The 20,699-nt window shown below is 41.9% G+C and overlaps 1 protein-coding gene across 1 annotated transcript in view; it reads left to right on the top strand.

The window, feature by feature from the left end:
• The window catches only part of LOC149314587 (inactive serine protease PAMR1-like), a 95,534-nt gene that overhangs the window by 30,775 nt on the left and 44,060 nt on the right, over positions 1-20,699 (top strand). Inside the window, exons 4-6 of the mRNA XM_089521434.1 lie at positions 12,024-12,138; positions 15,179-15,396; positions 19,779-19,886. Coding sequence (XP_089377560.1) covers positions 12,024-12,138; positions 15,179-15,396; positions 19,779-19,886 — 441 coding nt within the window. The remainder of the gene's footprint in view (positions 1-12,023; positions 12,139-15,178; positions 15,397-19,778; positions 19,887-20,699) is intronic.

Below are 20,699 nucleotides of genomic sequence, written 5' to 3'. Positions count from 1 at the left end.
GCTTTTTAAAATTTACATTTAGTAAATCTCTGTTAACACCACATACTTTTAAACCCAATATATGTTTATTGCTTTTAATTTAACTTTGGGTCAAGAGTCTGCAGATACTCGGATTGAAAAGTGTGTCTAGTAAGTGGTGTTTTCCACACAGAGGCTGCTCACATTAGCAGTTAGAAGATAATGTTCAGCTACTCTGCCTCTTTTTCCTTCTCCAGTGAATGAAACAGAACAATGGCATGATTAAAGTCATGTTTGGAACTGCTCAAATAGTACTGTTAAAGCTAACAACCATGAATATTTTAATGCAAAAGGGGCCCACCAACACATTTTGCTGCCTGAAGCAGAACAGCAAACAGCACTCTCCACTTGCCTAAATCAAGCCAGACAGGTTATTTGGGCAGGTAATCCCGCAATTACCCCTTACCATATCTGGCAGTAAGAATACAGTAGCAATAAAATAAATAACTTTTGCTCGACTTTAATAATACCCTGAATCTGCTGCCTGAGGCTTCTGCATAAATATGGGGCTGGTTTTCCACTGAGTGCTGGATTCATCCTCTTTGGAAGCTAGTAAGGACCTTGACAGGGCAGTCCTGTACATATGTACTTGGAAGTAAGTGAGCCTCTCATTTCATTGAAGCTCCCCCTCCCCATTAGTATGGCTAGTGGTGCAGCCATACTTATTATTTATTTATTTATTTATTTATTTATTTATTTATTTAGCACTGTAGATTTACACAGCGCTGTACATAGAGACAATAAAATTGATAAAAATGTAACCTGCCAATGGCTTACATTCTACAAAATACATATAAAACAGTAGATAGTAATACAAGATAGAATTAGATAAAATAAGGAGGAAACAGATTGAGAACATTAGAGATCAAATAAAATAAAATATCAGATAACAATCAGATAATTGTATACTATCGGATACTGCAGAATTAAAGCAGTTTGACAACCACTTTAGCTTCTGTGGCTCTATCTTGTGGAATCCTGGGATTTGTACTTTGCTGAAGTATTCAGCCTGGTCTGTCAGAGAGCCCTGCTGCCTCATCAAACTCCAAATCCCAGGATTCTACAGGATAGAGTCATGTCAGTTAAAATGGTGTCAAACTGCTTTGATTCTGCAATGTGGCTATACCTAAAGATGTCAGTCTCAGTCATTGTCTGCAAAAATATGGCAATATAATATAGGAGTATCTGAGCAGTGCAGTCCCCAACCCCCAAAATTCAAAGGACTTGTTTTTAAGCCAGTTTTAACTCACTGATTTAAGTGAGAGTAAGCCAACTGAAACCCAGGTCCTGTCTTAACCTGACTTGTAGCCAGGCTGTATATTCACATCTTTTAAAATATGCTTTTATTCTCTGGATGACATGGATGTGTGTAAATTAGTTCTGCAGTTATATGATTTTCTTCTGGCTATAAGGGCTCAGCATTTCCTCTTCTTTCTTGACACTAATGAGTTTCTAATTGGATTTAACAGCTGCCTTGAAAATTCAGCACTCTTGCTCAGCTATCCTCTTGATTAGGTTCTTCTAGCAACCAGCCATGCAGAAACTGGGCAGGTATCATTTTTCCTAGCACAGAGATGAGTAGCAGAGGATGCTTTATGTGTCAAAGTTTTGAACATCAGGATACTTTAAAGGCATAGAAAACTCCGGAAAATACTTGACACATCCTGACAGAAATAATGAAGCAAGCAACTAATGATAACAGCGGAGACAGCTTGTCAGATAGGGTACAGATTCCTGAAGGGAGTCTGAAATAAAGTGTGTGTGCATGCATTTTTCCTTGATGGTGCCAGGGAGTAGATCAGAGAGCTTTGACTCTGGACCACCAAAGCAAAAGAAAACCACTGTGTGTTAAGGAGCAGAATTACATTTTAAAAATTTATTTAGGCCCCATTCCCACTGGCCTATAATGCAGATCAGGATGCGAATCATGGGTGCATCGTTTCCATTGAGATTGGAATCTGAATTGAATTATCCTGAAAAATCCGAATATTAGATCCATAAACCAGTTTTAAAAAATAGTGGTTTTTAAGCGAATTTTCCTGTGCCTCCGGAGTCTGATTTGGGGCAAACGAATGGGAACGAAAGGCTGTCTGATTAGGGAACCTGGAGATGGGAGGAGCAGCACTCAAGGGGCTGGCCTGGGGGTGTCACCCTCTTTGTTCTCTTTCTGCATCGTCAGCACCATTTTCTTCCGTTCGCATAGCCTTTACCCTAGTGGATTGGGAAGCAGGGTAAGGCGATTGTGCTACATTGAGCTCCAAACGCAGTAAACACATTACTCTCCCTGCAACTTCCCCTCTGCTCCACATTCGTAGACCGATCTGTGAGGAGAGCCATTGAACACCATTTTAAACTATTATTTTTTTCTTTTTTCTTTTTTTCGCCTCTGCCTGAGTGCCTGAGCAGCAGATGGGCTTTGCAGCACATGCCTGCTTGATCGCCCCCCAGACAGCCCAGGGAGCAATGGGGGAGGCAAAGAGATTTGGGGGAATGGAGGCTCCTTCTCTCTTTCCCAGAAGAACTATGGGAAGACACAGGAGAGCCTGGATGCCCAGGGATCTGATAGAGCCTTCTCTCTTTCCCAAAGGGAATCTGGGGAGACACAGGAGAGCCTGGACGCCCAGGGATCTGAGGGGGGGGATAAAGCCTTCTCTTCTCTCTTTCCCAAAGGGAATCTGGGGAGACACAGAAGAGTCTTTGCAGCCGATTTTCATTTGCTGCCCAAAAAACAACAACAACAAACAAACAGAAATGGGAATGGGGAGCAAAATAAACCATGTCAAAGTGTTTTGAATCAGGTGACGACACTTGTGACGTCAGAAGCCTACACACTTGATTGACAGCTTGCAGACACAAATGGGGACAGAGAGCAAATTAATCTGCTTTAAAATACAGCGATTTAAAATAAATGGGAACGAAAACAGGGTATAAATAAATCAAGGTAATTTGCCCCTTTTCGTAATGGAAACGATGGAAAAAATTCGAATTAGACTCAGAACATAATCTGAATCAGAATCATGCCAATATAATCCGTTTTATCTGCCAAGTGGGAATGGGGCCTCAGCATAACCCAGAGTCAGTGTGGTGCAGTGGTTTGAATGTTGGACTGTCTGGAGACCAGATTTTGAATCCCTGCTCAGCTGTGCAAACCCACTGGGTGACCCTGGGCAAGTCACACTGTCTCAGCCTCAGAGGACAGCAAAGGCAAACTCCCTCTGAACAAATTTTGCCAATAAAATTCCACAATAGGGTTGCCTTAGGATCTCCATAAGTCATAAGGCACACAACAACAACAACAACAACAGCATAACCCTAAGTGCCACCTTGAATCCTTGTACTGGGAGGAAGGCGGGATATAAATAAACAGTTAATAATAATAATAATAATAATAATAATAATAATAATAAGTGAGCAGAGAGAATGATTTATTTTATAGGACAAACCTGTACAAATTATTCTAATGCACATAGACTAAGATCTTAGCCTGTTCCATCAGAACAGAACGTCCTACCAGTGTTGCTAGATGGAACTGTTTGGTATGCACTTCCAAGATAGAATCTGGCTGTTCCAGAGCAACCTGTTTCTTCAATGCCTAGCTGTAAGGGATCCTTGGAGCGAAGACATTATAGGAGTTGCTGGCAAGGGAAGTCACTTGTTCCATTTCAGTAGAAAATTTCCCAAGCCATTCCTCCCATAGCATATTAGTTCTGAGGACCCTGCAGCCAAGAACTGAAGAAATAGAAGTTTAAGAGCATAAGGTGGACCATGCAAGTTTACACCAGAGGTGTGCTTATTTTAACATCTTGTTTTTCACCATGGATCTCCAGATGCCTCTGGGAGACCCGCAATCCCTCCTCCATGGCTCCCTGGCATCAGGTATTCAGAGACATAGTGTATTGACTATAGAATTAGGTCTAAAGGTTTCAAGTTACATGAGGGATAGATTTCAATTGAAAATTAGAAGGAACAGTTTGACAGTAAGAGCAATTTGGCAATTCTGCCAATTGCCTAGAGAGGTATTGGTTTCTACTTCTCTGGATGTCTTCAAAAAGAAGCTGGACAGCTACCTGCTAGAGATGTTTGAGCTGGAGATCCTGCATTGAGCCAGGGGCTGGATGTGATGGTCCATGAGGCTCCTTCCAACTTTCTGATTTTATGATTCTATGACTCTGAATGTATGAGGTTCCATATAGCTGTTCATCATGGCTAATAATTACACACACACACACACACACACACACGATAATCTATAATATATACCTTATGGCAGCAAAGTCCATAAATTAATATGTATTACCATACTCATGTACAAGTCAACCTAATATATAAGTTGAGGGAAGTTTTCAGGGTAAAAATCATGGATTTTGATATGATCTGTGTATAAGTTGAGGGTAAACCTTAGGGGGTCACAACAAAGAATAGAAAAGGGGGAAACCACTTCCCTCCTTCCTTCTCCTTTGGACATCTCCTGACTATCTAACACCACTTCCCTGGGGCTGGTTTTAAGATCAGATTGTAGAGGGAAGAAAGTGGAATTAGTAGGGGTATTTCTTTGATGGGAAGAGAAGGCTTTCAATTTAGGCTGGGAAAGGAAAGAAGAGGAGCTGAAAGGGGTGTTTTTGTTTTTGTTTTTGTTTTGATGGGAAGAAAAGGCTTTCAAATATAACTGAGAAGAGAAAGAAGAGGAACAGAAAGGGGTGTTTCTTTGATGGAAAGAGAAGGCTTTTAAATTGGATTGGGAAACTTTACACATACACACACAAGGGCTGTTCAACAGTGGAACAAACTCCTTCAGAGTGTAGTGGAGTCTCCTTCCTTAGAGGTCTTTAAACAGAGGTTGGATGGCCATCTGTCGGGGATGCTTTCATTTAGATTTCCTGCATGGCAGAAGGGTTGGACTGGATGGCCCTTGCGGTCTCTTCCAACTCTATGATTTTATGATTCTATGACACACTCTTGCCTCAAGGCACAAAGAGTGGAGCATTATGGCAAAATTTGCCAAGAAAACTCCATGGTAGTTAGGGTCACCATAAGTTGGAAACAACTTGAAAGCACCACACACACAAGTCATGCTCTCTCAGCATCAGAGGATGGCAATGGAAATCCCCCTCTGATGAAGCTTACTTCGTGATAGTTTCACCTTGGGGCCACCAGGAACTGGCACTCGGAAGGGAGGGAAGGTTGGAAATGACTTGTTGGAAACAACTTGGAGGCACACGACATCAACAAGCATAATAAAAACAACAACAAGCATAATAAAGCACAGAAGGCACAACACAAGAACAAAAAGCAGCCGCCCGGCTGGACGGGCAGGCCGCTTTGCCGTTAGAAGCGGCGGCAAAACTACAAGCCCCAGAGTCCTCTGGGGCTTGCCCCGACTCCTTATTGGTGCGCGGGGCGGAAGGGGTGTCTCTTCCGCCCCACGATGCTCTAGGAGCCGGGCTCTATGGTCCGGGAGTTCCGGTCCTCCAGGGCAGCTCATTGGGCAGTTGCCCTGGAGGAGGAGTCTCCCTGACCACATGGTCTGGGGGCGGAGCCGTGGCCTATTTAAGGCCGAGCTGCCGGCTCCGGCCCTCAGTTGGCGCTTGGCTCCGGTTGAGGATGGAGCCAAGCTGGAAAGGAGGAGACGCTGGAGTGCTTCTCCCACCCACCCACTGCTTGGTTCTGGGCTTTTTGTCACAACTTGTGGGTGGCCGCATAGGCCAGGATCTGCATGGTGTGGTACCAGGGCTACGGAGCTCTGGTTTAGGAGTCAATCGGGACCCGGGGGCGAATAGGGCAGGCGTATGGCCATTGCGGGGGCCATAACGTGAGAGCGCCTCCCGGTGACTAGGGGCTTAGCGAATATGTGAACGCATGGCAGAGTTGCAGTCAAGTGGTGTTCCTTACCCCTAGGTCATCCCAATGCCTGGTGGGGACCAGGCTTTTGCTAATCTGACAAACATGGGGTTGTTTGATTTCGCAGATCCTGACCTCATGCTTTGTGCCAACCCTACCAATTGTTTGCTAATTAATAAAGTTATGGCCTTTCCTCCAGCTTGGTCTCCTGTGGTTATTTGGCAGCAGCATCTGAGGCAAAGAGCCAGCAGTTTGAACTTGCAACTCTAGACCAGAGCTCGAATCCTAGCTCAGCCATAAAACTCACTGGGAGACCTTGGGCAAGTCACACTCTCTCAGCCTCAGAGAAAGGCAATAGCAAAAATCCCCTGATGAAATCTTGACAAGAAAAAGGAGAAGGAGGGCTGCCCCCGCTCCCCAACTGAGAAGCACAGGGAGTCCGTCCTCACACTCGGGGGGAGGGGCTCTCTCCCTGCTTTCTTCTTCCCTGAGAAGTTGGAGCTCTGTTCCTGATGGGACCCCAACAACCCCCCCATGTTTCCTCACCACCCTGGCTGTGATCCTAAGGGTCTCCCGAGAGGGAAGGTGAGTCGACTCTAGCCGACCTGAAGAAGGGAGCTGGACATTTTTAAGGCTGTAACGAATGCCTTCTCAGGCAGAGCTCACACTTCACAGGTGTAGTGGAGGATTGCTGTATTTGTATCAGAGTAGAGATTGTTGCAGAACATTCTCTGAAACATACAAAACATATTCTCCAAAACACTCAAAAGCAAAGTAAATTGTTAATTTAGGAGAAAATAGATATTTATAAAAATATCTATAACATGTTCTTTACTAACAATCCCCTTTCCTTGCAAGTATAGTTCTCTCATATTGCAATCATTTTAAGTACACCTTTCTTAAAAGGTAAAGGTAGTCTCTTGACATGAATGTCTAGTAGTTAACCAGCTGTAGGGGCTGATGCTCATGTCCGTTACTAAGCCAAAGAGCTAGTGTTGTCCAAGGAATGCTCTGGTGGTCATGTGGCCAGCATGACTGCATGGAACACTGTTACCTTCCCACCAAAGTGTCTATTTGCATTTACATGCTTTCGAACTGCTAAGTTGGCAGAAGCTGGGACTAGTGACAGGAGTTCACCCCATCATGCAGCACTCGGCCTTGAACTGCCAACCTCCCCCCCCCCCCAACACACCCTCCTGGATCTGGGGGTAGGCTTTGCCAGGGTAGATTCCTCCCCCTTCCTGGCTACCACCCCTTCTTCCCCAGCCCTCTGCAGGAAAGGTCAGCAGTGCTGCCAGGGAAGTTGAGATAAATTTCTTTGGAGTTGGGGGCGTCAGGGTTCCTGTCACTCACCTTCCTTGACTGGGGATCCCTGGAGGGTGGAATGGAGGACGAGGAGGAGATGGAAGCCCATGGCGACCGAGAGGCTTCATTACACCTCACTAAATTACAGTTCCCAGAATCCCATAGCATAGCAATGTGCAGGCCTTCCAGCTGAAAGGAGCAAGTCTTCTGTCCGGAAGGGGTGAGGCTTCCAGCTGGAAGGGGCAGGGCCTCTGCCCAGAAGGGGCCACCGACAGCCCCTCCTTTTCACAGCTCCGATCTTCCAATCTTCAGAATTGGCATCTTAACCACTAAGCCACTACATTCCTTCATCTTTCTTTATATTTTCTGATTTGTGGTGTTTGTTGCATGATAAGATGATCAGAACTATATACAGTAATGCTAGGCAGTGTTTTGATAACAGTATGTAAAAGATTTTTTTTTCTTGACATGAAGGCCCTGGATGCATGACATGAAGGCCCTGGATGCTCAGCAGGAAGGACTGGATAGCTGAGAGATCCAGGACAGTACTTAGAGAGGGCCCTATTGTCTTCAAGCAAACTTTTAATGACTTCACTTCTTTCCAGACAGACTCATAAGTGAGCCTGGCCTAAGCATCCTTTCCCCTGTTTTCTTCTAGTTCATTCTGTGATTTCTCCATACTTCATTTTGTTTTTGGTTGGTTAGTGGTGCTCTTAGCTGTTCATTCTTAGCTTTTCATTTCTGTTGTTTTTGTGACAGGAATTGCATAGAATATATAGGTGAGAGAATGCAGTGACCCTTCAAATGCTGGACTGCATCTCACTCATCATCGACTATTTTGGCTAAGGCTATCCTGGCTAGGGCTGATGGGAGTTGCAGTCCAGTATTATTTGAAGGGTCTAGAAGATACTCTCAAACCTGAACAAGCCTTTAAAAAGGGCAGGGACAGAAGATAGCTTCAATATAAACAAACTGCAATTATTGAACAGCTCTAGTTGCTATTTTAATCTTTTGGCCCCCATCAAGAATTTTTATGTGTCCCGGGTGAGGTGTCAGGTTTTCCCCCCTCTCTTTTTTCAGACACAAAAGAAACATTGAAGCTGACAGTCTTCCAGAACAGGTTTTTTCCCCTCTCAATCCCCCTTCCCCTCCATTCAGGACAAGGCAGGATTTCTCAGGATTAGTATTTGGGGTGTACATTTTTCTTGGAGGCTTTCCAGATCTTTCTCTCTGAACTCCAGTGAGATAGGGGAAAAAACCCATTGGTTGGAGGATGGTGGAACCAGCTGCCTGATAATTTTCTTAGGGGGGCTGGCAGGGCATTACACAAACCTCTTTTGGATCAAGGTGGAGAAAAAAGAAAATGAAGTTCAGATCTTGCCACAGATATGCTCCATACAAAGAGGGGTTGTTGCAAATATGAGCCTATTCCTTTGGGGGCACTCTTTGAATGACTCTCTCTTTAGCCTTTGGACCACCTGCTTTGTTGGCCAGCCTTGTTTCCTTGGCAGGAATGTTCTGCAAATTCAGACTGTACTGCTCTCCCAGGAAAGGTGCATTCAGTATTCCCTGCACGCCACCATCTCTTTGCACCAGTTCTTTCTTGTGAAAGGCGACATCAACAAAGGGAGCTCAAAAGCCTCCTTGTAACGAAAGGGGAATGTTCTCTGAGGTGATTCAAGGACCTTGTCAGTCCTTCTGAAGAAGGTTTCCTGCAGCTTTGTCTCAGGTTGTTTTGAGGTAGGAGCCAGCGGCAGTGCTAGGTTTCCTCTCTTCAGTGTGGGAAGCCACATTATCATGAACATTGCAGCGGATCCTGGCATTTCCCAACAGTATCCTGATGACAGCCATGGGGGCAAAGTAATTAATTCTCCAGCCTTTCACATCAGAAACCAACAGGCTGTATGTAGAATGAAACACTTATGATGAAAAGTTTTGCATTTCTTTTCTGATTCTGAGTGCACTTAATTGGGGGTAATTGAGGGTAAACTGACAAAGTTTTTTGTTTTTGTAAGAATGGAGAAAGCTTAACATTATAGACTCTTGCAGGAAGCAGGAAGTACTGAGATAAGGCATTTGGATTCTCTGAATGTGGTACTGTGATACCTGTAGTGTCTCATTTTCCTGCACACTAAATTGCTGCATCCATTTTGCCTCCTCAGTTTTAGTCTGTCTGCAGTCCAGTACCTTCTCAGTGTGCCATAAATAACTACAGAGATAGGCTGTGCCAGGACTATGCAACATCCAAGTAGAATAGCAACATTGGGCAACACATGTCAATGCCTGAATGGCTGAATGTCATTTTACAATGCACAACATACAGTGTACAACCACAGTGTAAAATGGCAGTGCACATTGCAGAGCTGCAGTGAGTAATGCAGTGTGAAACCACAACATGTAACATTGTGTATGCACAACTCCCCTTCTGCCACTTTAAGCAGAATACATCTGTTGTACTGTGGTGAATGACATGCCCCACATGCATGACTTAAGCATACGTATGTTGCTAACAGGATGGCACATATGAAATGGTTGCTGCAAACAATCAGGAAGGAATCGAACTAGCCCAGGTACAGATTAATAAATGATTGCTAAAGCAGAACAATGTCTGTTCTGGAAGCTTGGCCTTACTTGTCTTCTGTGGACAAGCCCTGAAACCTCCTTTTCCCTGCCCAGCTCTGTTCACAGAAGAAAAATGAACCTAATAGTTATAAAAAAAACCAAAAAAAAAAAAAAAAACCCAGTCAAAGCATTTGACCCATTGAAGCAGTGAATGAATGGAAAGAAGAATGCAAGGTGGAGGTAGAAAGAGATGAAGGGAGAGAGGGAAAAAACCAATACAAGAGGAAAAGGTGAGGAAACCTTTCACTTTATTATCCAAATGTGAGAGAAAAAAGCACACATTAAGCAGGACTAAGGGATTTATTGTAGTTCTTCCCAAATAATAAATATTTTAATGAATTAATCAACATTTTCCCACACTCTGAAAATAAATTACAATTGAATTTATAAACTTCTGTAAAGTCCCTTCCCATATTTAAAAGTAAGGAGATTTTTCTTACACATCCACATTTTTTTTAAAATTGGCCATTGACCAGTATACAAAATAACTTGATAAAATAATAATTGTAAAATACAATTATTAATAATTCTCAAAAACAATTTCAGATACAAATTCGAGGTCATGTTATACAATATTAGTTTTCACCAACCAATTGGGAGTGTATTTTACATACAATGTAACAAAATTTTGCTACATTGTGAACATCACTTGGTTTCTGATTGTCCAGAAGATAATGTAAATAGAAAGTATCAGTACATCCAGAGTGTTTGTTTAGAAGAGGAGTAATCAGCTGATGGCGACTGTCCTTGTGGAATTGACAGTACAATAGAACATGCACTGTAGTTTCAACAACTCCATCATCGCAAAGACAATGCCGAGTTTCATAAGGTGTTTTTTTATATCTCCCTCCTAGCACTGCTGTTGGGAGAGCATTAAATCGAGCTAAAGATAGAGCTCTCCTAAATTTGGGTATTGTAACATGATATAGATAAGGAGTAGGGGATGAAACCGAGATTTGGTCATTTACCACTATATGTCTAGGAAAGGCAGCAACTTCCATCTGCCCTTCAATGTCCAGGATTCTTTGTTTTATAACCAATTTTGCTCGATCTATTTCTAACTTTAAGATGGTATCCCTAGAGAGTCCAAGAAGATTCAGATTCTTAAGTATAGCTGTTTCCCAAGAGGATTTATGGTTGTCTACAAAAATTAGCTGAGATAATCCTCCAAGATTTTATTTATCTTAAACCAATATGTGAAGATGTTAATCCACAGACAAAACTCTATTTTACTAATCTCTGCTTCCCTTCGCAGTACAGCAGTTGATACACAGCAAGCAACCTGAAATCTATTCCTCAGAAACTTTGTTTGTACTCGTTCAAGGGCAGTTATGCCACTATAGGATCCTAGTTGGGCTCCGTATAACAATTGTGATCATGCTTTGACCATAAAAAGTTTAATTGTGGCGGGAATAAACTGAGCTCCCTTGGTGAAAAAAATAGTTTTGAATAGCATTAGCCGTTCTTTGGGCATTGCAAATAACATAATCTGAGTGAGCATTTCTACTTCCTGAAACTTGGAATACAATCCCCAAATATTTAAAGGTTTTAACCTGTTCAATATACTGCCCTTACAGCATCCATTTTCTCAGTTTAGGGCATTTTGAAAAGGTAAGAATCTTAGTCTTAGAGTAATTTACTATTAATTTTTCCTCAGCACAGAAGTGAGCAAGAGATTTTAAAGCTCTCTTAAGGCCTATAGGGGTTAATGATAAGATAACTGCGTCGTCAGCATATAATAGTAAATTAATACAGTGCGCCCGCGCCATACGCTGGCGCCCCATACGCAGCCTTGAGCATACACGCTCAAGCTGCGGCACGCACGCAGGGCAGAAGGGGCGGCGCGTCCCATTCAATTGAATGGGCGCGTGCGCCTGTTGCGCCCCGCGCATGCTCGCGCCGCCGTGCTGCCGCGCACGAGTCCCATTGTTTCCAATGGGGCTCGAGCATAGGCGGAATTTGCCTTACGCAGAGGGATCCGGAACGGATCCCCCGCGTAAGGCGAGGACGGACTGTATGTCTATTGGCTAATTTGGGGTGTGTGGAAGGAAGAGTTGCTCAAAAAGGAGATTAATGAATTTATATAGCAGTTGAATAGGATAGGAGCCAAAACACATCCCTGTCTGACACATCCACATAGCTCAGAGGTATAACCTGCTCCTTTTCTACTTGGCTCCTTTTGAGGTGCTTTCCCACCCCTTCACACAGCCTAACAACTGACTTCTTTTGGTTTCTTTCAGGATGTGGGCAGGTGCTCCAGGCTTCAAAAGGTCAGATTTTGTTGGAAAGTTACCCACTGAATGCCCACTGTGAGTGGACTATACATGCCAAACCTGGGTTTGTTGTTGAGTTACGGTAAGTGGGAGATGAATATTAGCATATTTGCTTATGTTACAAATTTTGATGAGTAAAGGCTATCAGGCTGATATTTTGAAGCTGGGACCCTCAGGAATTTCCATTGGAGTCTGTCTCCTCTCCATAGATATCACCATGAATCATAATTTATACTTGAACTACAAAATGGTTTTCTTCCTTTTTCAAAGTCGCCTTAAAAACACCAAAAAGATGCTGGGTCCTATTCTTGGCACATTGGCACTTAAGTTATATTATCTGAGCATATCTGAGTTTGTCCCCTAAACAAACTTAGCTTTGGGCAGGTGAATAAGGAAACATGGCTACAGGCATCTTTTTCTTACTGCGGAATAGTCTATGGCTCACAGCTTTGGCCACTCCAGTAGGTAAATGACCCATATGAAGTATTCCCACCAAAAGAAGCAGGAACTTTCATAGAGGACTGGGGTCACCTTTCCTGTCCTGTGATCTGTCATTCAGTTAGGGACCACAAGATAAAACTATATTGGTTGATTTTCAAAATACTGAAGGATAAGGCCACTAGACACAAATTGAAGTTATCAGTGGTTACTAAGCATGCATTCACCTGAGTATCAGAGGCATTGTGCCTCTGAATATCAGTCACTGGGGAAATTGAGCTCATGTTCTCATCATGGGTTTTCCATAGCTATCTGGTTGGCCATGATGGGAACAGTATGATGGACAAGATGGGCCTATGGTTTCATATGATTTCTTTTCAGAGGAAACCCCCCCCCCCATAAATTTTAATAACTGTGCATTTTGGAACAATGATAGTCATATAGGAACATAGAAAGTTGCTTGTTTTGAGTCCATTGGTCTATCTAGCCTAGTGTTTTGTCACTCCCTGTCAACTGTATTTTTAGGGCTTTAGGCAATGTTCTTTTTTCAAACCCTGCCTTAACTGCCAGCAATTGAACTTGCAAACCCAGTGTTCACTCTGCCATGGCCATTTCAGCTTCAAATTGGTTCCTAATTTCCATTGCAATTGTCATTTTTGTTGTTTAGATCGTATATACCCATCTCTTTGGCAGAGGCCACTTTTGATTTCTTACTAACCCTTATTTTATAGCTTTTCAGAAATATCCTAAAGCATCCAGACAGTTGGAATCCTAAAGGTCCCTCCATTTTCTCCAACTTTACACAGCACATCAGCGTTAAACATGTTTGCACATGTTTTCATTGTTTGGGTAATAAAACTGGAGAAGTTAGTTCGCCATATCTTTCCCTATGTCTCTTATATCAAAATCAGTGGCACATATCCTATATAGTCCTTTTAAAAATTTAGATTCAAACTGATCTTGACACAGGGTAAAGGAGTGAATCCCAATGTTCTCCTTTCCTCACCAAAGATATGACCAGGGACTGACTCCTTGTATACACCACTTTAAATATGTGATTTTCTAGACTGGATTAAGCCTTTTATTTACTCACCTCTCCTTATAATTTTATTTCATCTTTCTTAGAAAGAGCTCAAGTGGCAAACGTAGTTCTCTTCCTCCCCACTTCAACCTCACAACAAACCTGTGAGGTAGATCAGGTTGAAAGAGAATGACTGGCACATGTTCAACCAGTCAGTTACCATGTGACTGAATGGGGATGTGAACCTGGATCTCCTAAATCACAGTCCCACATTCTAAGCATTATACCTTTTGAGCTATCCCCAGGTCAGCTGTTTGGAAGGCAGCTTATGTTCACCATGATATATGCCAGCTGTTTCTTAATAGGATATTTTAAAATCAGCACATTTAAACCTGCCTTATTCTAAACCTGAGTCCAGATGAGCTAGTATTGTTTACTCTGAATTGTGGTAGCTTTGCAAGTTTTAAGGCACATTACCTATCACCTACCAGAAGAATGGGGCAAGTGCGATGAGTCCAACAGCAAATTTGCAGCCTATCAAAAATGGAAAGGAAATTAAACCTGAAGAGTCTGGAGGTCTACTTTCAGTTTTTTTAGGGAAAGGGTATTTTATGGTCTTCAGAGGTACCAGGGCAGGGAGTTATTGTTAAAACGCTTTTGATGTTGCTACACAGTGCATGAGGCAACATGTCAACGTTTGGCACTAGATTTTCCCCCTTCGTGACTGTAGTCAGCAGCTTGTGAGCTGGAGAAAGACCTCTCCCTTTCTCAATGAGCAAAGAGACACTGTAAACTTCTCTCAGATGAAGCTTTTATTCTTAGAAGAAGTTCCACTGTGTACAACAATATATACATTGACACCATCCACACTAGTAACAACCCACTCTGGGGTGAAATGCTCGTCACTACTCTAGCAAAGCCTCTGTGGGGCCTACTAGGCCTTGCCTCTCCCTCTGTGTCACAAAGGATCCAGCCACCCTCCTGAGGGACTCTTGAGACTGGCAGCATCCTACAGGACTTTACAGCACTTGTTGGCTATCTTTTTGATGCCACTTCCTGTTTAAATGCCTAATCATTATGGCTCACAGTAACCCTTTTATGCCTGGTTACTATTAAAACCCACATTGTACATTTTCCTTGTGACTCTGTATCCCAACAGTTATTTCCTATTTAAAATGAATCATAGTTCCCAGAAGCTTCCATGAGTAATCATACTACTTTTTCTGTAGTTAGAAAAAACAACAACATTTTTTCCTCTCAGGGGCTTGGAGGCCCAGAGGTTACAAAAATGGCTTTGTAGGCCACACTCTGCCACACTTTATCTACTGCCTGGTCCTTTTAAAAGGAGATGCCTGGGTTCTTCTGCATGCACACAATGTGCTCCACCACACATTTATAGTCCCAAACCCTGAGTTCTCCAACAGCCAAGACTTATGAGCAACAAGAGTTTCGATCAGTTGTAGATATTTCCTAGAGATGGGGAAGTTGTTGAGGACATATGCAAGAATATCTGTAGCCTTTTTGCAGATTTTTCTAGGTACACAATTTATGAAATGAAAGTGCAAGCCTTCAGTGTGAGCATTTATCACGCATAGCATCAAAGTTATTTATAAATGGAGTCCCACGAATTTGTCATCTGTGTTTTTGTTTCTCTGTATCCAAGGTTTGCAATGCTAAGTTTGGAGTTTGACTACATGTGCCAATATGACTATGTGGAGGTCCGAGATGGGGACAGCGTTGATAGCAGAATAATTAAGCGTTTCTGTGGGAATGACAGGCCTCCACCAATCCGAAGTACAGGATCTTCTCTCCATGTTCTTTTCCATTCAGATGGTTCTAAGAACTTTGATGGTTTTCATGCCATCTTTGAAGAAATTACAGGTAAAGACTTTTTAAAGGCGAGAAGTATTTTTCTCTCAATCACAATAACTTGATCTCATGGCTTTACTCCTTTTTCAGCAATAAAAAAAATCTGTTATGTAAGATGTTGTGCTACCAACAGTGTTTAGGATGATGAGATAGTTAGGCATTAACTGTATTTTTGATTTCTCCAATTTTTGTAATTTTTTTTGTGACTTTTTCATGCACTTAGGACCCACAAATGCTTTAAGCCACATATATGTACCACTCTTTAGCATTCTGTTGGACTGCTTTATAAATGAATACTGTAAACATGATTACAGTGTTTTCAAAGGGTTTTCAAATTAAATTGAATTAAAAAACCCCCTACAATACACCATATTCTATAACTGAATATAGGACATACACAATTTTTTCAAAATTAAAGCTATACAGATCAACAGTTGTTGAAGATAATATCTTAAAAGCCAAAATAAAAATGGAAGATAAATGTAAATACAGAAAGCTACTTCCATTCCCTGCTACACCCAGATGTTAAAATCATGTCACCTAGTTCACCTTGTCACCTTGTTCCTTGGCAGTCACAGCTACCCTCTTCTCTAGCTCTCTTTTTTTGAGGTGAAACTTGTTAAGTATAACTCCTCGCATAAGGCTTTCCCATCCACTGGGCCAAACCAATAATCCACAGAGGTTACATATACACACACAGCAGTTTTACCTAATTCTACTGTATCTGTTGACTTGGGACAATACCTTCAGTGTACATTTAGGATACAGCTTGCTCATAGTTTTATCTAGAAGCAGATAGTTTGTTTCTGCAGTCTTATGTAGAAACAGGATTGTGGAGATAATCCTGTGAATATACTCATGCACAGTGGTTCCTGAGCTTTGATGCTCCAGATGTTTTGGATGTCAGCTCCCAGGATCCCTGACTATTGATCAAGATGGCTGGGGCTTTGGGGAGCTGTAGTCCAAAAGCCTGGAGAACTGAAGTTTGGGAACCACTGCTTTAGGGGGTTATCTACACAGTTTGGGAGGGAAAATCCAATGTGTAAAAAATAAATTCCTGTTCATTGTTGTTCATAAGGTTGTCTTTGAGACTAGAGTCCTATTGCACTGTAGTCTGTATAATCAGATTAGACAAACCAAAATCTATCCATTATTAAGATGAAAGGAAGATCAGACCTATTTTATGTAAAATTCTTCCTGGAAGATAAATGCCCAAATGTCACTCTTGTAGTTGCCAAATTTCTCTTTCAGGCAGCTTGGATTAGAACCCTCTATGTACAAAGTTAAGAGTTGAGCAACTTCTGTGATTCATGTATTAGTGCGGGGAATTTTATTTTGTGGAATTTCATGACCTGTATATTTTGATTGAATGAGTAAATTTTGGGTCTATGGACTGCAATAAATTATGGCTGACTGACTGACTGGAATCCTAAGATCTCCCTATATATGTATTCAAAGCATTCTTTCAAAATATTACTGCATTTGTATCAAGAAAAAGGCCAGAATCAGTCTGGCTTCAAGACCTGGAGAATTAGTAATCCAGAACAGTAAATATGACATTCAACCGGAGATAGGGTGGGGTGGGTGTGAACTGCTTTTTTCACAATTAATACTTCTGTTTCATGGAGAGGAATGATGGGATGGGGAAAAACTGGGCAGGAGAGATACTTGTCCAAGACAACACATTGTGGGTAGGGAGGTGTCCCTTTGTCCATGCCCAGCACAAAATCCAGTGGACTATACTCCTTCAAACTAGATGGCAGTGATGTATTCAAGTGTTTTAGTCCAAGTCTAAAATCATGTCTCAGTTCAAATATCAAGTCCTTGCAAGATACTTTCAAGTCAAGTCTCAAGTCTGGGAGCCAAATTTTAATGCAGGATACATTTCTCAGAGAGGGACAGGCAATGGGCTTGGGGTGAAGACTGAGGTCTGTTTGGCAGCCTGCCACTGCTGCACATGAGAGGATCCTTCTAAAGCTTTTCAAAAGACCCTTCTACCTCAAGCCCATTGCCTAATGCATATTCTGTTCCCTTCTAAGAAATGCACCCCTTGAGTCTACATCACTGCCCAATTGCCTTGCCCAATTTGCTTAAGGCAAATGGATTGATCTGTTATGTCCAAGCTGGGCAACTGTAACCCTCCTAATTATATTGGGGCCTCTGTATTCCTTCAGCCCTCACCAGCATATCAAATGATGAGCGTTTATGGGATCTGGGGTCACAGTTGCCACCCTTCCCATACTACATCATGGTTTCTCTTCTTGGTATTGCATAAAGTACAAACAGTGCCATCCCAGGAGCTGTTAGAAGTAGCATTGTGTTAATTAAAGGTCCTATATTTAAAAAAAAAAGATCTCAAAAGTCAGCTCCGTGAAATTGAACTTGGTGTGGGGTATGCATCAGCAACAAGGCCTCCTTCCCTCATGGGACTAACATATTCCACCCAGGGCAGGATGAATGGATGTTATTTCTTCTGCTCAGCAGGGGCTGTTTAGTATTCCACTGCTGCCACCTACTTTTCTTTCCGCCCATTTTTAGCAGCAATTATTTGGAGACTGGCTGGTTGCTACTGAGGTAATCTATGCAGAGTGGGATATGGAGGACTTACAGTTTTATAAGGAAGCTTTTTTGTGTGCCTTATTGTGATTTTGTCCCAGCCAAATGTGCAAGCTGAAATGAAAAGCTTTTAAAACTCTCTCTTTTGCAAAGCATTAACCTGGACGGTGACACTGTTTATGGGAAAGAATTTGATTTGCATGGGGAGTGAAGAGGGTGCAAAGCTGTGGGGTGGAGACCTCTGGCAGCACAAATTCAGAAAGATACAGCAGTGTGAAATCCTTTTAAAAAGACAAGAGGAACAAGATATTTTTAAAAGCAGCCCTTGAGGGGGGACTGAGATCAGTATGACATGATGAACAGAGTTTATTGTTAAGGATAGGTTTAAGCAATTAAACATTGTGCTGTGGCCCAGAAGGGAATGGTAATATTCAAAGAGGACAGTCCTAAGTGTTCTGACTAAAAGCCCATGGGAAATAAAAGAAAATAACAAAAATGATGGTTCTGCTAATCCCTGAATAAAACCAAGATTGTTTACTGCCTTTATGTTTATGATGGTGGAATACAGTTGCCATCATTCCCTCCAAGTAACTATGCTGATTGGGAGCCATTTCATACTACACAATTATAGTGCTGTATCCCACGTTCACTGCTATGGCAGCATCCTACAGAACCCTAGGATTTGTAGTCTGGTGAGGCACTAAAGCCTTCTGGTGGAGAATTCAAAATGCTCCTCCTTCTACTGCAAGTTCCAGGATCCATAGTATGTTGCCATGGCACTATAAATGTGTAGTGTGAAAGGTCCTCAGAGCTCATTGTAGTTGCTGCCCTGCAATATCTATGAGCCCTCATGTTTCCCTATATTACTGCATATCTGTTTTTGTTGTTGGTGGTGGTGGTGTTTTGTTGTTGTTGTTGTTGTTGTTGTTGTTCTGACATTTTTATTGCTTGACACTTTGTGCTTGCACCACCTTAATTAAGCACCTTTTCAAAATGCTTGCTGTGCACCTAGATGTTTTCACTGACATATAACAGTCATTTGATCTCTGTAGGACCTTCTGCTGTAATTGCGACTCTGCAGTTGTACAGTTTTTCTTTTCTCTAGCTTCTTTCCTGTGGTTTTATTTTTGCTCTCCTAAAATCATAATGGGGCAAGTCATGACCGTGTCACATATCTTTTTTCTTAATTTTTCTGGGCAGTTATGTCCCTCAGGGAGTAAGAAGCAAAGAAACCTTAGACAATGTATATGAAAACCACAGTAGTGTTTATTGACTGGTTTCAATTCTTGAACTAGATACTGGAAAAGATTATGGTAGATCACTCAGTGCTGAATTATTGTTTCTCCTTCTGTCATCTCTGAGCAAATATTGCCTATTGTAATGAATGAAGCTTGGTAGAGCAGAAAACTGGGAGAATAGAACCTTAAAAAAACAGTTTCTCACTTTGAGTTACAACCCCAAATACCATGATGGTATTTGTTACCATTTACCAAGTAAGAACATTCCTTGAAGTATGTACCTTATGAACATACAGTCAGCCCTCCATATCCATGGATTCAACTGTCAATGACTTGAAAATATTTTTTAAAAATTATAAATTCCAAAAAGCAAACCTTGATTTTGCCATTTTATGTAAGGGACATCATTTTATTATGCTATTATATTTCATGGGACTTGAGCATCCACAGATTTTGGTATCCACAGGAGGTTCTGGAACCAAACAGATAAGAAGCAGATAACAAGAGCCCACTGTATTTCAGTAGGACAGATAAAGAGGGTAAAGGAATCTGCTCTATAGAAGCAACATAGAGACCCACCTTCTGCTTTACCCCCTCCAGCTTGTTCGTCCTCTCCATGTCTGCATGATGGAACCTGCATCCTCGATAAAATCGGTGGCCACAAGTGTGCCTGCCTAGCTGGTTATACTGGGAACCGTTGTGAAAGCTGTGAGTACATCCCTGTGCTTACAAAGATGAATAAGGGTGTTCAGAATGTCTATGTTCTAAGTAATTCTACTACTGTTTAGCATTCCCATGTATAATGATTAGGCTGATTTGATAATTGGCTTTTAAAAAAACCTGTGCTCTGGAAAGACCTGAATGAATCTCTATGCAGAAATAAATTTGGTCTGGGCTGTAGAAGACATAATTAATGATATTTACTCAAATGTCATAGTGAGTTGATCACCTCCCAAACTATTCAGCTACATCATTAGATGCTCCAAAACAGTTTAAAATCTGCCTGGGAAACAGCGAATCCATCCATTTATCACATATAATCATCATTGTGTAAAACCCTTCTGAATATAATAGCATGAATCAAGGATAGATATTAAATGGCCCCCCAGATGTTGGTGACTGCAACTCCCAGTGTTCCTCACCATTAGTTATGCTGGCCAGGACTGCTGGAATTTTCAGAGCAACATCTGGAGGACTGCATGATTCCTGCCCTTTACCTAAATCCAGTTGCTCATCCCATTGACACAGTTGTAAATGAAATCTATGTGAGTCCCACTGAGTGTAACTGAGACCAGTTATTAGATTTAGGCCATAATCTGTTTTCAAATTTGTCTTTTGGTGGTTTTTAAGCACCATCCTTTCTTAGCCTTTTTGTCCTGGGGCAACTCTTGAAATAATTTTCAGGGAACCTGTGCATAAAAATTATACCTACAGCTCAAAAGAATTTTTGACCCTAGGCATGATCTCTTATGGAATCCCTAGTGACCTCTCGCAGAACTCTAAGGGCCTATATAGACAGGC

The sequence above is a fragment of the Sceloporus occidentalis genome, unplaced genomic scaffold (assembly GCF_023333645.1).
Source record: "Sceloporus occidentalis isolate IW3139 unplaced genomic scaffold, rSceOcc1.0.p SCAF_4, whole genome shotgun sequence".
NCBI classification, from domain to species: Eukaryota; Metazoa; Chordata; class Lepidosauria; order Squamata; family Phrynosomatidae; genus Sceloporus; species Sceloporus occidentalis.
Note: the sequence above shows the minus strand (reverse complement) of the source record. Positions and strands in the feature narration are given on the sequence as shown.